A 16,530-nucleotide genomic window follows, 5' to 3' on the forward strand; every position below is an offset into this window, starting at 1 on the left:
TCCCTAAGCCGCACCCTCCCCAGGTTCTACCCCCAAGTCTCAAGGAATTTCACAACCTGAAATTACCAACCCTATTCCTGACTGACATATTTTTAGAAAATAATCCTGAATATGTACATTTGAGCTGATACAGACATCGGCGTGTCATAGTGAGACATTTTTGTGCATTCTTGACCAAAAAAAGGCCTTTTCAGTTTTGATTGAAAAGTGTGTGAAATGTATGTGTCAGTGATTGATGTTTTTTTATTAACAAGGAAGCTCAGGTATAAATTATACTTGCATCTGCTATTCACAACTACAGTGGAATGCCCAAATTCTCAGCATAAGCTGTGATCATTTGTACTCTGTTAGAAAACAGCGGATCCTTTTTATTGTCAGATCATAACTACCGGTGGGAAAATTCATGTTAGCTAACATATTAGTGATCTCTTCATTCAACAGGTTTCGGTAGCTGGTTCAACAACTGGAAGAGGATCTCCCTCAGTAACTGTTGTGCAGTTGCCTTCAGGTCAAACAGTCCATGTGCAGGGAGTGATTCAAGCCACCCAGCCTTCAGTCATTCAGTCCCCACAGCTGCAATCTGTTCAGGTTAGTCATCTCTTCCATGTTTTGCTCCAGGCTTTGCTTAACCTTCATGGCATCTTGGACTTCTCATCTTTGTCCCAGTAGTGGACAAAAGACTCTCTTGTACTTAAAGGTCAAGAATTGGCTGTTGCCAGACCAATATTTTGCTTGTTGGGCAGCAGGAGGAGGATATTAATATCTTCTGTTTACTTCTTTGATTGTGTCAAGACAGAGCCTGTAGGCGCATAGATAATATAAATATAGCTCTTTTTTTTAATGCCTTTTTCCCATGGGTTCCTCCCCCACCCCTTCTGGATGATCACATAGCACAAGGTAATTCATGTATGAGGCCGGCCTGGAAGTCTGCATGGCCAGTTAGCTGATGCTGTGTAAACTATTATGGACTGACATATAGAACCTATACTGAATTCAAAGTATCTCATATTTCTTTTTTTTAAAAAGGGAGCCCTGAGTTCGCATGATTGTGAACATTACATGGTTAGAAAGGTTATTAAGAATGCTTGACACTGTATACCTTTTATTAGAGAACCTTGGATGTCATACACATTATTTCCCAGTATCCTTCATATATTATTCCAGTTGTGGCCAAACTCTGAACATTCCAAAATCCCTCCCAATATGTTTAATTCTGATACTCTAATTTAGATTTTCAGGAGTTTTTCCAATTCTGATTCCATATATTCTTCCATGATACAATAAGTATTTATTTTAAGAACAGCCCTTACTCTCATTATGCTCATTATGCCAGGTGTCTCTGTAGTATGTGAGTCCATCTTATATGCATACACACGCTACCTTAGGAGGAAATAATATATGATAGAAACCTTTTTTATTGGGTGTCCAGCTCCTGAAAGTAAGAACTAGCCACAGATACAATGTTTTAAGAGGCAAGACAACTTGAAAATTTCTAGGAATATCGTGTGAATCCCTCAGATGTACTATATGTGCAGCAAATCCAAATAGTACTTCGAAATCGTGGAGGGAAAGATAGAACTGAAAAGGAAAGTAGCAAGAATGTAGAGAGGAAGATGCAAAAGAAGTAAGGAAGGATAAGAGAGGACGGCAGAAACGAAATATAATATTTTGCTTTTACCATCTGACTAAAGTACTTTTACCCTCTCTTTCTCTCTTAAAGGGGTCCACCAAGACCTTTGAGAGACAAGTGCACACACCAGATGTCTAGTCATGGGGATGCTGAGGATAATGATCCCCACCGCAAATCTCCTTTCGCTTTTTTTCCTCTCTTGTCCATCCTTGACTTATACTGAGTCAGACTGCTGGCCTCTGTAGTTCAGTACTATGTGAGAATGTCAGTGGTTCTTCAAGGTGTCAGGCAGAGAAAGCTCTTCCCATCACGGACTACCTGAGATCCTTTAACTGGAGATGCTAGGCCGTGAACCTGGAACTGTGCAGCACTTCGCAGCAATGCTAAATAAACATTTTTGCGTGTGAAGGAACACAGATAACTTGAGTGCCTGCAGAGTGGAACGAATGGGGAAGTCATTGTGTGTGAGTGTATGTTGAAGCTGCCGGACTTGCAGCTGTGATTTTGTGTCAAAGGGAAAGTTGGGGTTATCAGCATTCTGAATATATCATTAAATAGCATTGCTACTCACTAAAACTGACACAGTGCTTTTTAAAAATTGCAAAGCACTTTCTGACAGTCCTGGGAGGGAATCCAGGCTTGGGATTGGCTAGTGGGGTTGTGCAGTGTTCTGACAACAACTTCTGGAGGTGCATCCCATTTGTACTGTAGATGTAACTTGTGCATAAAGGGTTATAAACTTCCTCGCCTCCTATCTTATTATAGGTAGCATCTGCTACAAATGCAGATGAATCGACAGAATCGGAGGCTGTAATTGATTCTCAGAAGCGTGGGGAAATACTTTCCAGGAGGCCTTCATACAGGCAAGCTCTGCTTTTTTGTCTCGTCAATCGTCGCTTTCTGATTAAAAATCAGTTGCTCTTTAGGAATAAGATTCTTAAATACGTACGTCTCTTTCTTTGTGTCAGAAAAATTCTGAATGAGCTTTCTTCTGATGCACCTGGTGTCACGAAGATTGAAGAAGGAAAGCCAGAGGAAGAAGGAGCACCCTCTGGTATTCCTGCCATGGCAGTGCCAACCAGCCTTTACCAGACTAGCACTGGGCAATACAGTACGTATTCCATGATATCAGATAATGTCGTTTAATTTTTTTTTTTGTTCTTAAAAAAGACCTTTTACTTAATGTAATTTGGAAACTGTTTGAACTGTTGGGGAGAAGGCAAAAAGAAGATGGGAGAGTTCTCCATTAAAACTTGCGTTTATTTTAGTGGGATGGAATTTGGCAGATAAGTAGGTGCACAGTGACTCATTCCTGACTGTCCTACCCTGTTCTGCCTCAAACACAAACAGTATTCATGCTGCCCAGGCTACAAGTAAACTTTGCCACAGTTGATAGCAAGACAGATGTTACTTTGCCTTTATGATGAAGAAACAAGAGGCAACTTTTAAGTTGTGGACTATTTAAAAGCAAGCTCTGTGCAAACAGCAGGATGCTGTGCATTTTGTTAAGTTCATAGGATAACTACTGTAACAATGAACTCCAGTCTGCCTCAGCTGTCATAAGCTTGGATAACGCTGCTCTGGTGTCTCTCCATCCATTTTTTTCAGGGAAATGTATATTGCCTCAGAGCAGTGCTGAGTTAAGTGAAGCTGCATCCTAATTGCAGAAGTGTAGCTGAATTCCTGAAAAGGTGGTGGTAGCACTGAGCAGCATGTCCCTATCTTTTGACACTGTTTTTCTGAATTAGCATTGGAACAATGCATTATTCTTACCCTCCAAAAGCCTGGAAGGAGGCATACACAGGGCAGCAATACATAGACATGCAATAGGTGACCACCTCTGAGGGCAGATCATTTGGGCATGTCTCCTCATCTGGTGTGATTGGATCATTCAGCCCCTTCTGATCCAGGGAGACAGCAGAATTATCAGTCCTTGTAGAGGATGATAGATTGGGAGGTGGTAGTCCCAGCATCTCCCAGGAGCACTGAATTTATGGTAGCATCTTGGTAGCAGTCTCAAGGCACACAAATGTGCCCCGGAACAAAATTAAATCCAACAGCACCTTAGAGACCAAGACCATTTTCCAGGGTATTTGATAAAGTGAGCTTTTACTTATACCCTGGAAAGTTTTGTTCATCTCTAAGGTGCTACCAGACTCGAATTTTGTTTTGCTGCTACAGACTAACCTGAATACTTGCCCTGGCAGTTTCAGAACAACTTCCTTAGAACCTGTTTTGGAAAATGCACCTGTGGTTTGATATTCCTGTTGTTTTTGCGTAGTTGCTATAGCCCAGGGTGGAGCAATCCAGATCTCTAACCCAGCATCGGATGGCGTTCAGGGGTTGCAAGCATTAACCATGACAAACTCAGGAGCTCCTCAGCCTGGTGCTACCATTGTACAATATGCAGCTCAAACACCTGACGGCACACAACAGTTCTTTGTACCTGGGAGTCAAGTTGTTGTCCAAGGTAACTTTTTTTTTCTTCCTCCGGTCATGTTTTCCTTGTGATGTTGGTAATTCACAGGGTGGTCCTAAAAGAGTCACACCCTTCTAAGCCCATTGGCCTCAGTGGACTTCAGTCATAGATCTAGATCATGTATCTGACGAAGAGAGTGGTGGTTCTTGTAAGCTTATGCTACAATAAAGTTGGTTAGTCTTAAAAGTGCTACTGGACTCTTTACTATAGTGGACCTCCGTGTAACTCTGTTTGGGATTGCACCATCAGTTGGCAATGAAGGCTTTGATTCTAATTTGGTGGCTATATTAGTCTATGAAGTATCAACGAGACGCGCGTGGCTTTCCATTGTTTCTGACTTAGAACCTGATTCTTAGATGATAAAAAGCGTAATGAGGCAAAGGCTTACGGGAAACTTTAAAAAAACGTGTCTGCCTTTATTCAGGGTTGACAGGATTTAAGTACATTCTTGTAAGAAGAAAATTTTAACTGTAACAGTTAGTACTGTTCATTGGAACAATAACTATAGAAAACACTAATATTTAGAAGACTTGATGTTAATAGTTCTTTAGATTTCAGCTTCTAGGAAATAAAAATGTGAAAATGCACAGATGTTGGTATCCTAATCTTTTTCACACATTGTATAACAACAAATTCAGGTTTGCCACTGAATTTGTGACCAATAAGGAACTGTATCCAGTCCCAGCTCTCTCAGATGCATCTCTCAACTATGTGTCATCTGACACTTGTGCATCATGTTCCTGCTTTTTAGATATACATTTGGTAAACTTAAGGTTTAATCTGTGTAGCATTCCATAGTTTTCTTAGGAAACAAGTGGCCACTCTTTTTATAAGGAAGTAAGATGCTAGAGAGTATGGATATATAACTTTTGGAGATGTTAACTGAAATATGCTGTTGGGCTTTTGTCTGTTGATTTGCCAGTAGCACTGAAAGTGATTTTAGAAATAATTGGTTTGGTTTAATGTGTCTGCTGGAACACCTTAATACAAATGGAATTGCATCGTATAACCCTCACTTTATTTATGAATAACAGTTTTCTCCTGACTGTGGGCAGGACAATGATTTGATTTCCTTTAATCATTGTAAGAAACAAATTTAGTAAGTAAGTTTGTCTAATGTGAAGAGTAGGGTAAATAGAGGTAAATTCATATGTAACTATGAGAAATAGAAAGACTTGGGTGTTGCCAACACTTCACTAAAAAGTTGTCTTGAAAAGGTTCAAATTTTATCTCAGCCGCAAACTCCATAGCTGACTTTGGGTGAGTTGTTCAGCCTCAGCTCTCCATCTGCAATAATGGGAATAATAATCCTGGCCTACCTTACAGGGTTGTTGTTAGAACTGAAAGCACTATGTTAATATTATTATTTTCTACAAAGACTGACAGTGCCCTTCTTAGTTTGCTGACCATTTTTTTCTGAGAGCCAGTGTGGTATTGAGGTTGGAGTGTCAGATTAGGATCTGGGAGACCCGTGGTTGAATCTCCTCTCTGCTGTGGAAGTTTGCCGAGTGACCTCGGGCCAGTCACCCACTCTTGGCCTAACCTACCTCATAGAGTTGTTGTGAGTACAAAATGGAGGAGGGGAGAGCAGTGTAAGCCATTTTAGGTCCTCACTGGGGCAAAAGGTGGGGTATAAATCAAGAAAAATAAATTAAAATAGTGTGAGATAATAGAAGAAACAGTCCTCCCTGTCCAGGCAGAAAATAAATGGAAGAAAAATGGTGAGGAGGTGAAAGGCTCTTGTACTAAGGGAGTAGCCTAGAGGCATGCAATTTTTATCTCTTGGTAGCATGCTACTTTCTAGGGGGAAATTGATGGGGAAACTCTCCTGCTGGGGAATGAAAGCCTGCTTTAAGTAATTTGAATATATAACATGCCAAAACACCTTAGAAGAATATGACACCTAACTTAGTACAAAACTGCCTTTCTACTCCTTCATTTTCATGGAGTGGAATTCCATGTCTGTTTCCAGGTGCAGTTTTGAAAACGTGGCTTTAGAAAAGCATCGACAGTGAACTAGCTTCAGCCCTTGCTCACAACTGTGTGTGATTTGCAGTGGGTTCCCTGGGTTAGCGTGCTTTTGTACTGTCGAGCGGGAGAGCAAGGCGAGGGTGTAAAAAAAGATGAAGCAATTGTTTGTTAGCGATGGTTTTCCCTGGGCTGCTGTTTCAATGAGCTGTTCCAGTGAGAAAGCACATTAATGACGGGGTAGGCTAGTGAGGTCATTATGATGTCAGTGCCGGAGCTTGTAATCGTGCACATGCTTGCTTGTTTGGAGCATTTCATGTTCAGCTGGTGACAGAGAAGCCTCTGAGCAGAAGCTGGCCATGGCTGTGACGAGGGATGAAACCGGTAGGAGATTTTGTAAGCTTCTTTTAAAAGAGGAAATTTAGGCTGCAGTCCTTTCTTTTAGCAGTTAGATTTATTGAATCCCATTAACTTCAGTGGGATTTCATTTGTCAAACAATGTTCAGGATCACCCGGTGTGTTTTGCTAAAACGTCCAACGTTGATATAGGCAGCGTTTACTTGCCAAGCACGTGTTAATTTTTTTTAAGTGTGCTTTGTTTTCTTGTTTCCCTAGCTGTTGCAGCACTTTAAGGTGAACCAGCTAGTTTCATTTTTCTGTCCTCTTTTGCTCAATTGAGCTTTGAAGCAACCTTTTTCTTTAGAAACTAAACAACTAACCTGTCTCCTTGTGTGTTGTGTGTGTGTGTGGGGGGGGGGTGTTTCTCTTTTCTTAGAGTGGAATTATCTAAAACGTTTCTTCTTTGGCATTGAGCAGTTGAAGTAGAGTTGTGAATCACGCTCTGTAGAGTTGTGTATTCAATCCTGTAGCATTAGCATTTGTTTCCCACGGATCTAAAGGGCAAAAATAAAACGGAGCAGTCTGCGGTGCAGTGAACGTTCTCACTCTTGTGTGACTTTTATTTATTATACTCCCCTCCCAGTGCTTGAAAATGATCTGTTCCACCACTAATTGACTTCAAAAGGGTTGACGTCACTTAGATTTCCTGGAATCGTGTTTCGGTTAATGGAGCTGGAAAAGTTAAACTCCACAAACAAAATACACATTGACGTCAGCCACGAGTCATGCTGTGATTTAGTCAGTTCCTTTCTGCTCTAGCTAGTGCTGCTGGCGGTTTGTATGGCGCTATTCAGCAGCCTTTGCTGTCTTTCTAGCTAAGAAGCTCTGGTTTGCGTAATCTGTTTGTTTTGATTTAAATGTCAGTATCTTCTGTAAGGCCATACCTAAGGATCATTGCCCCCTGGAAACGTGCTGCACGGCAGACTTGAGTGAAGTTTCTAATCCTTCTGATCGTGCACATGGGGAGAAGGGATGTAAGTGAAGCTGCTCTTCCTATTTTGTAGTATCATGTCTGGCTTTTTTTCGTGATAGAACTGTATAATTTCTAAGCCCCCTCCACTCATCTTGCAGTTGATCATTCCTCATGGAAGTTTCACTTCTTGTAGGGTGGGGTATTTATTTGGGTTCATTTTGCCTGTTATAATTTTGTCAATTATGGTTTAAATACTTCATGAGATTGATACTCATTTTGTCCCCCTCCCCTGCTGTGTTTCTATTGCAGAATTTGCTTAATCTAAAAATCCTAATGGATGTTGCGCAATGCACGCGGTTTCTGAAATTCTTTTTGTTTACTTTAGCCCACCCTCTGCCTTCTTGGCTTGCTGATGGAGCGAGATCTGTGTTGGAAGATCTGTAATAGTTTAAGACGTTATGGGCAAATACTGTATTTTTAAATACTGAGCTGTGCAAAAGCTTTGTGATGTGTTGGGGTGGAGGTGCAGGAAGAAAAATGTCATGGTGCAGAACAATAGCTGTTCCAATTTGCAATCTGTTTTGACCCCACAAATCCGTACTTTTATACATTCCTGTATGTAGACTAAATTTCCCCCTGTTACATCTGATATAAACGCTACCCAAGCATGTTTTACATTGATGGTGATGTTGCCCTTTATGGTAGATTCCCAGCACCTCAGAGAGAATTAAAAGCAAAAGAAATCAAATTTTTAGAACTTTAAAAACAGCCTTAGTGGGTCAGATCGAAGATCCGCTTTATGCAACGTCCTGTTTCCCACTGTGGCAAGCTGGCACTCCAGGTAGCTCCCAGACCCGGCACAAAGGCAACAGCCCGCCCCCTCCCCATTGTTGTCCTCCCTTCCCAAGATGTAGCTAAAAGTGAATAACTAGCTGAATGCCGCCTTGTCTTGAACCGTATTTGTCTGTATTTGTCTCTTGTTAGGTAATATTGGCAAGATATCAAACATTATGACGTCAGGATCTAAAGCAATGTTTTTTTTGGAAGCATCTCAGCAATTAGCACAGATAACAGAATAATTTATCTGGCTGTCAGAGGTGGTCATGTGGTTAAAGGGAGAAAGAAAATGTTGAGTAGTGGTTGGGTTTGGATTAGGAAATATTGCCATCCAGCAAGCCACCATCCTTATAGTATTCTTTGGACATGAGTACTCAGGAGAACATCCAGTGATTTTTCTTTCTTTATAGACAAAACATTCTAGCCCTATTGACACTCTGTAATCATAGGTCACTCTTCTCTGTTGGAAAAGTGAACTGTCTCTATTTAACCTGTAACCATTGCAGAGGTATTAATTTTTAGTACCTGTAGAACAGACATGCACAACTTGTGACCCACTGAGTTGAGCACACCTTGCCAGTTATATAGGGTAGCCTACCCGAATTGATAAAGGGGGGGGAAAGGGGTTGTCAGATACTAGGCAGGCCATTATGACTTGTGGGCCCCATTTGATGTGTTGAAGTCACGGGTTGTGAAGAGTGTTGCCATAAATTCTATGACATATAGCTTCACAACTAATCTGGGTAGTCTCTTGCACGTTTTCTGTTATTGGCTGATTTCGCACACGTTGGATAATGCACTTTCAATGCACTTTATCAGTCGTTTGAGGTGGATTTTTTGTTCCGCACACGAAAAAATCCGTTCCGAATGATCTATAAAGAGGATTGGAAGTGTATTATGCAACGTGTGCGGAATCACTCATTGTTGATCTAAAATGGCGCTAACCTTCTATCAAGTACTGTACATCTGGTCAAGTCTCAGCACTTCCTCACTGACGTGGACAGACAGTAGTTCTGCTAAACTGGATTCCCGTTACTTGATGACTGCTAAAGAGTCCTTTAAGGGATACTTCCTAGTCATCACCAAACCACAGTATATTGGGCTTCAAGAAATATAGCTTATATCCGAACATGGCGGTCTGAGACAAAGTTCTGCACCAGCACTGGAAGAGTTTCTATGGAATCAGTTCTCAGTAGACACAACATGTCACAGGGGGCTTTTCCACTCTCTTGTAATGGCTTACAGGGGAGTATGTGTAACTTCTCTTTTCATGGGTTCTATAGGGCTTAGGAAGCAACTTCCACACAATTGTAAGAAATAACTTTTTTTTTCTTTTAAACTTTTTAACAATTAATAAAATACAACTTTTTAAAGAAAAGAAATTAACTCTTAAGTGCAACCATACAAAAAAAACTCCAAATCAACAATGTCCTTGAAAAGGCAAACAGTTCAGCATCCAAGAAGTGAGGAGTCCTCTCTCATCCATTCGAAGCAGCTGTACCCCAGGCTTCTGTCTTCTTGTTGCGAATTATAGTCCTGCAAAAATAATACAATCCCAGTAATACCAACTAAACACAATACTCAAACACCACTTTAAATCATATTTTACATACAACATTTGATTACCTTATTCAAGGTGATAAGAGCTTATAATTTATTAAGCTCCCCAGCAAACAGCCTCCTCCTCAGCAGCCTGTCTCTAGCTTCTGACTCCACCCCAGTGGGCTAAACCAATTATCCTCACAGGGGTTACATATGCATCTGAGATTATGGCGCCTTCATATAATCTAGGTTTCTCAGAGTTTCTGACCTGCAGTTCCAGCTTTCCCTCCTCATAAAAGGACAGTCACAGAGTGCAACCATAAGAGGAGCTACACCTAAGACCGCTGCCTTTAATGGACTAAGACAGGTGTAGCTCTGCTGAGGCTTGCACTGCCAGGCAGACAGTGATACAGACCACGGCTCTTGGTAATTCATTTGAAGCCTGATCAGCATTAATCCAAGTGATTTACTGCAGAGAAGAACAATTCATGATTCTTTTCATGCCTTTCTGGCACTACTTTGTATTCCAGTCTTTAGTATACAAGTCAGCTTTCAGGTTATACATTATATGAGCTCACTGGAAACAATCTGCTCATCACAAGGCCGACTCAAGACATTTTGCTACCTGGTGCAGCCCCTGCCTCGGCTGCCTCTGCCTCCCGTCTGCCACCTTTGCCAGGGAGCTGAGGCAGCCAGCCTTCGCCTCCTTGATTCCCCCAGCCCTTTCAAAACACAGAACACACACCAGCAAACCACATATGCCCGAAAGGCCTTCCCTAATGAAATCCTTCCCCTCACAAGATGTCAGCTGTTACTTATGTTACCTGTGCAACTGCAGTCTTGTTGGCAGAGTTTCTGGGGCAATCAAAATGTTGGCCAAGCTCTTGCAAGGAAGAGATTTCAGGCTGTATAGGCCCTCTGCCCTGCTTTAAGAGAGAGGGTCATGGAAGTGAGGAAGCAAGGCGGATTACCTGCTGTGGCTCCCAGGTGGAAATGGGGGTATGATCAGCAGGGGGGATAGGATGTTACCCGACCCCTGAATCTGCCACCTGAGGCAGTGACCTCAATTGGCCTTGGGAGATGATGAACTCTGAGAACAACGTCCAGCAGATGCTTTTGATTCAGTTGCAGGTCATGAGCAAGAAACATGCAAATCCTGCTTTGACCAAATAATCCTTAAAAAGCAGCTCAGAAATTGAGAAGCATCTTTCTCAAGAGTCTTGATTAATTCTGTTATTAAGAACTTCTAAATTCAGAGGCCTTCTGAGAAATGGTAAAGTTTCTGAACCAGTAATTTCACACTTCTAGCTGGGACAGTCGTTTTCCTGGAAGCCACAGATAATGGCTGGTCAGCAAACTGGCTCCAACTTTGCTTTGACTGTGGTTAAACAAATCTTGTGTACTGACACCATGGGGCAAACAGCAGGGGAAGGATACCGCTGATGTGTTTCCTGGAAGCACCTGGCTAGGCTCTGCTGGCAACAGCGTACTTAACTAGACAGAGCCTTGATCTCATCCAAGATGGGATCATTTCCAGCTTTCTGAAAAACCCTTTCTCAAGAAAAAACTAGAAAATTCTTCCTTTACATCACTCTTGGGGAAAGCAAGATAGTAGGTCATACAGGGCTTCCATATAAACTACAACTTGAATATATGCTAAGACAAGAGTAAGCCAAGTGAACTGTGTCTTCAGTGGCAGAATGTTGGGTCCGTTTTGTTAGATAGTTGGTGGCAGAGTGCATAGGGAACTGTGCCTTTCTCCAGACTTGGGGGTGGTGGCGGTGATACAACATGAAGGACTTGGCATCCGTCATAGATACTCACATCATTCAGAGTGAGTAGCTGGTTATCTAGAGTTAGGCATCAGGTCTCTGAATGGAGCCAGACAGAACCGGAGCAAATGCACCCCACATTGCCACTAGTGCCCTTGCTTTGCCAGCCTCCAGGTAGTATCTGGAGATCTCCCGGAATTACAACTGGTCTCCAGACCACAGAGAACAGTTCACCTGGAGAAAATAGCTACTTTGGGTGGTGGATTCTATGGAATTATGCCATGCCAAGGTCCTTTCCCTCCCCCAAACCCACTTTCTCCAGGTTTCACCCCCCAGATCTCCAGGAATTTCCCAACTTGGAGCTGGCAACCCTAGTGTTTGTACAGAGCTTTGCTGACTTCTGTTAAGCAAATTTGAGGGTTTTTTAGTAGTAAATAGCAATAGATGTGGTTAGCTATCTCTGAAGTTTAAAAAGATTGACTTTTGATAAATAGAATTGCTGCCTATGCCAAGTCTCATTGCTATTAAAGAGAACGAAGTCTGCAGAAGCACAGGGATGAGTTTTAGACCTTTAATGATCTATATTGTCTGGCAAGCAGATTGTTTCCCTTAGATTTTTTAGTAGGGCTGCCTTTTTAAGTAGCTGTAATCTGTTAGATTAACATTTAAAAACCTCAGTTGATTGAGGAGTATTTCCACTTAATTAGGCAGTAGACTTTTAAAATATTATTTATTTTTTATAGATGTACTTCAAAAACAATGAGTAAGAGGTGCCATCAGAACTACTGCATTATTTATATGCAAATGTATGCAGTTTAATTGCTTAATTGTGCAACATCATGACTAATCAACTATTATTTCTCAAGTTGGATGATAGCCCTAGTTTTTTCAGCCTTGCCACCTCCCTTAGTGTGGAGTAAATCTCAGTTGTCAGGGTTCCTGTAAAGGGGACTCCATGCTGGATTTCAGAAATCTTGTTCCACCTAGAAGATGTGTCATAGAGTAGGGAATTATGCCTCTGCTGGCATCTGGGAATAGTATGAGAGACTGGAACATTACTGGAATGCAAATGTCTAGACCGAGGCTTCATGCCTGCTGGCACTTCTGAAGAACAGTTCTTGGCAGACCACGCCCCATTGGATGAGGGCATTTTAGGAGGCTCAAGCCTCCGATGTGGCTCAGCTCAGAACTGTACCAGAGGCTGCTGCGGTTTTTATGGCAACCACTGGACAGGCTGAGGCAAGGCTGGACATCTCCGACTTGTTGCCTCAGAAATGGGATTCTCTCAAGGCCCAGGAATCTTCTAAGACCTGAAGCTACAAGGGTGGGGTTAAGGCTGTTGGGATCTCAGCCATGCACAGCCAGAGGCTGAGAAGGATGACCATGGCTTACTGCTGTCCTACATTTCTCAGCCAAAGAGTGAGGCGGAATAGAGAGAGCAATTCAAAAGGAGGAGGAGGAGGAGGAAGACCGGAGTGAGAGAGAACTCTTTCCCTATCTGAAGCCTCCTACGGGGGAAATGTGGGGAGTGCAATCCCCCCTCCCAGGTGGTAACTGAGGCAAGTCCTGCCCCAGATTTCTCCCACAGTGGACCGGTCAGTTCTTGGGTTTGGCTATGAATTTTGTTGTTGCTTGTTGTATTCATTCTGTCTACTTTTTTTTTTTAAAACCACAGCTGCTACTGGTGACATGCCAACTTACCAGATCCGGACTCCAACCACTGCCTTACCTCAAGGGGTTGTCATGGCAGCATCCCCAGGAACGTTGCACAGCCCGCAGCAGCTAGCAGAAGAAGCGACACGTAAAAGAGAGCTACGGCTTATGAAGAATAGGTACTGTTGTTTTAACAAAAGCCAGGGTTAGCGTTTACTTTTGAGAGCAGATGGCAGGAAAAGATTAGAAAGGAATCCCTACTGTTGCTGAACAAGACTTTTGCAAAGGAAAATGGTGAGATGGGTTCTTGTCTTGTAGATGCTAAGGGGATGGCAAAGCTCTCTCTGCTCTGCTGATGGTTGGTGGCTAATTAGCACCTCAGCTCTGACATTTAAAGCGTCCTTAATTAACGTAGTGCTGCATTCCTGTATCTCTCTGGTCTTTAGAGCAATCGTGGCCAAAAAATCCATCCTGCTGGTAACTGATTTGAAAACAGGCACGACTATTGCCAGTGCATTGAAGCTCTGCCAACTGGTGCCAGCTGCTGCCTTTTCCATTCATGTGTTTCCCCTTCTGCCCTTTCATTGACTTGTACTTGGTGACAAGATATAAAGGAATGGTTGCCACCCTGGTGACTGTAAAGAACGAATACTTATCTCAAATGCCAGGGAGGCAAACTGTTCTGCAGATCATGACATCACTTCCAGGATAACTATAGTGTTGTCAGTTTTATTTTCTGTTTCCTGAAAAGAGGTATCAAGATGGCTTTCGGCAATAGGAATTCTTTATGTATTATGCAAGACTTCCCCCCCTAGAAATGTTTGTTTGACAGCGGTATAGAGCAATCGCGCTCTCATAACCATCAGCACTGTTATGGAATGTTATGCACAACATAATATACATGTGTAATCAATATTATATATTGTTCTGTTATTGCTGATGTTTTAAATGGGAATTGCATTCATGTTTGATGGCTTTAATTAAGCTTCTGTTTCTGTAAAGGAAGGGAAAAGACTTTTGTTTTAATTTGATGCATGTTGGCTTTGTTAATATTCCAACAGCAGATTTCATGAAATAAATTAATATATTTTGCTGTTGAATATCCTTTTTAGGGTAGATTTGTGTATGGACATTTGTGTGACTTGAGCTCTGTCTTCTTCGTTTTGGTGGGTGCTGGCTGGTGTTCAGGGTATACTAACCATTATTTCGTTACCTCCTGGGTGCTCTTTGGCTGGGCATGTCTGCTGCTTACATTAATAGATGCTGCTAGCATGTGCTTTGCAAGGGAAAGCTCTGTCAGTTGCAACTAACCTTGGTGTTGCTTGCTGGATTCGTGGTATTGCTTTTTCTCATGCCTTGTTGTTTTAAATTGCTTGTCAGAAGTGTCCACGTCTTGTAATTCAATCCCTATCATCTTCTCTCTTCAGATTCAATTCTAATGCCCACTGTCAGTCATGCATTGATTTTTTTTCACATTTGTTTCCTAAACTTCTTCATTCAAATGCCCCACTTTTTAAAAGATTCCCTGCCCAACAACAGCTCTGCGCTCCCCACAATGCCCTGCTCCACCACAGTCAGGCATGGGGAGGGGCCGTAGCTCAAGGTAGAGCATTCGTTTTGCATTCAGAAGGTCCCAGGCTCAATATCTGGCCCCACCAGTTTACAGGACCAGGCAGTAGGTGATATGAAGGACCTCTGCCTGAGACCCTGGAGAGCTGCTGCCAGTCTGAGTAGACAGTGTTGGCCAGGGGTCATTTCATAGAAAAAGAACTGCAGGAACTCATTAGCATACCTCATTCACATATGCCACACCCTTGATCGGGCCAAAATGGCCAGGATTTGGCTGATGCCAGATGGGGGACTGTTCCCTCACCTGGCAGTGGCCCGATGAGGGCTGTTTTGCTCCCAATCCAGGCCAAAACAGGCCCCAAATGGCTCAAAATGGCCATTTTGGGCACGTTTTGGCCTGGATCAGGCCCAGAACAGCCTGGATTGGGTTGGTGCCAGGCAGGGGAGGGGTCCCCCACCAGGCACTGACCCAATCCTGGTGGTTTGGGTCCTGATCCTGGCTGAAAAGGGCCCCAAATGGCCAAAAATGGCCATTTGGGCCCGGATCATGGCCGAAAGAGCCTGGACCAGATCAGTGCTGGGCAGGGGAGGGTTTCCCCAACCTGGCACTGACCAGATCCCAGCAGTTTTGGCCCCGATCACGGCAGAAAATGGCCCAAATGGCTGAAAGTTGCCATTTTGGGCCTTTTGGACCAGGATCGGGGCCAAGAAGGACTGAATCTGGTCCAAGCCGAGCAGGAGAACCCTCGCCTGCCCAGCACTGACCCAGTCCAGGCTGTTTTGGCCCAGATCTGTGCCCAAAAGGGCCATTTGGGCCCATTTGAGCCCGGATAGGGGCCTAAAAGGCCAGGACCAGGTCAGTGCTAGGAGGGGGACGCTTCCCCTGCCCAGCACTGACCCAATCCGGGCCCCTTTGGCCCCAATCCGGGCTGAAATGGGCTGAAAATGGCCATTTTTGGCCAGGATTGGGGCTGAAACGGCCAGGACCATGTCCATGCCAGGCGAGGAAAGCTTCCCCCACCAGGTACTGACCCGATCTGAGCCGTTTTGGCCCTGATCTGGGCCATTTCGGCCCTAGTCCAGGCCGAAACGGCCCCAAATGGCCAACAAAGGCCATTTTGGGCTGGTTTCAGCCCAGATCAGGGCTGAAACGGCTGGGTTTATGTCAGTGCCGGGCGGGGGGGGGGCTTCCCTTGCCCAGCACCGACCCAATCCGGGCCGTTGCCCTTTTTGACCTGTTACAGCCAGGATCAGGGCCAAAATGGCCAGGACCGGGTTGGTGCCGGGTGGGAGAGGATTTCTACACCTGGAACTGACCTGATTTGGGCCCAAAATACCCAACAATGACCATTTTGGGCCTGTTTCGGCCCGGATTGGGGCCGAAACGGCCTGGACCATGTCAGTGCCAGGTAGGGGAGACTTCCTCCGCCCGGCACTGACCCAATTCAGGCCGTTTTGGCCCCAATCCATGCCGAAATGGCCCCAAATTGCTGAAAATGGCCATTTTTGACCCGTTTCGGCCAGGATCAGGGCTGAAACGTCCGGGACCCGGGTCGGTGCCGGCTGGGGCAGGTTCCCTCTGCCCAGCACTGACCAGATCCCAGCTGTTTTGGCCCCGTTCTGGTCCATTTCAGCCCTTATCCAGGCCGAAATGTGTCCAAAAGGGCCATAAATGGCCATATTAGGCCCGTTGAGGCCCGGATCTGTCCGAAACAGCCGGGATCAGGTCGGTGCCCTGGCATCGACCCAGTCTGGGGTGTTTTGGCCC

At 43.8% G+C, this 16,530-nt stretch overlaps 1 protein-coding gene across 6 annotated transcripts in view; it reads left to right on the top strand.

Annotated features, from left to right (window-relative positions):
* The window catches only part of CREM (cAMP responsive element modulator), a 37,546-nt gene that overhangs the window by 18,560 nt on the left and 2,456 nt on the right, over positions 1-16,530 (top strand). For 2 of the 6 annotated variants that reach the window (XM_054991126.1, XM_054991125.1), the window contains exons 3-7: positions 442-588; positions 2,396-2,493; positions 2,599-2,741; positions 3,912-4,100; positions 13,216-13,372. In XM_054991126.1, the coding sequence (XP_054847101.1) occupies positions 442-588; positions 2,396-2,493; positions 2,599-2,741; positions 3,912-4,100; positions 13,216-13,372 (734 nt within the window). Of the gene's footprint in view, positions 1-441; positions 589-2,395; positions 2,494-2,598; positions 2,742-3,911; positions 4,101-6,387; positions 6,462-7,232; positions 7,451-13,215; positions 13,373-16,530 lie in introns of those variants that run through there. The other 4 variants (XM_054991129.1, XM_054991128.1, XM_054991127.1 and 1 more) reach the window with 3 other exon arrangements.

The sequence above is a fragment of the Eublepharis macularius genome, chromosome 11 (genome assembly GCF_028583425.1).
Source record: "Eublepharis macularius isolate TG4126 chromosome 11, MPM_Emac_v1.0, whole genome shotgun sequence".
NCBI lineage: Eukaryota > Metazoa > Chordata > Lepidosauria > Squamata > Eublepharidae > Eublepharis > Eublepharis macularius.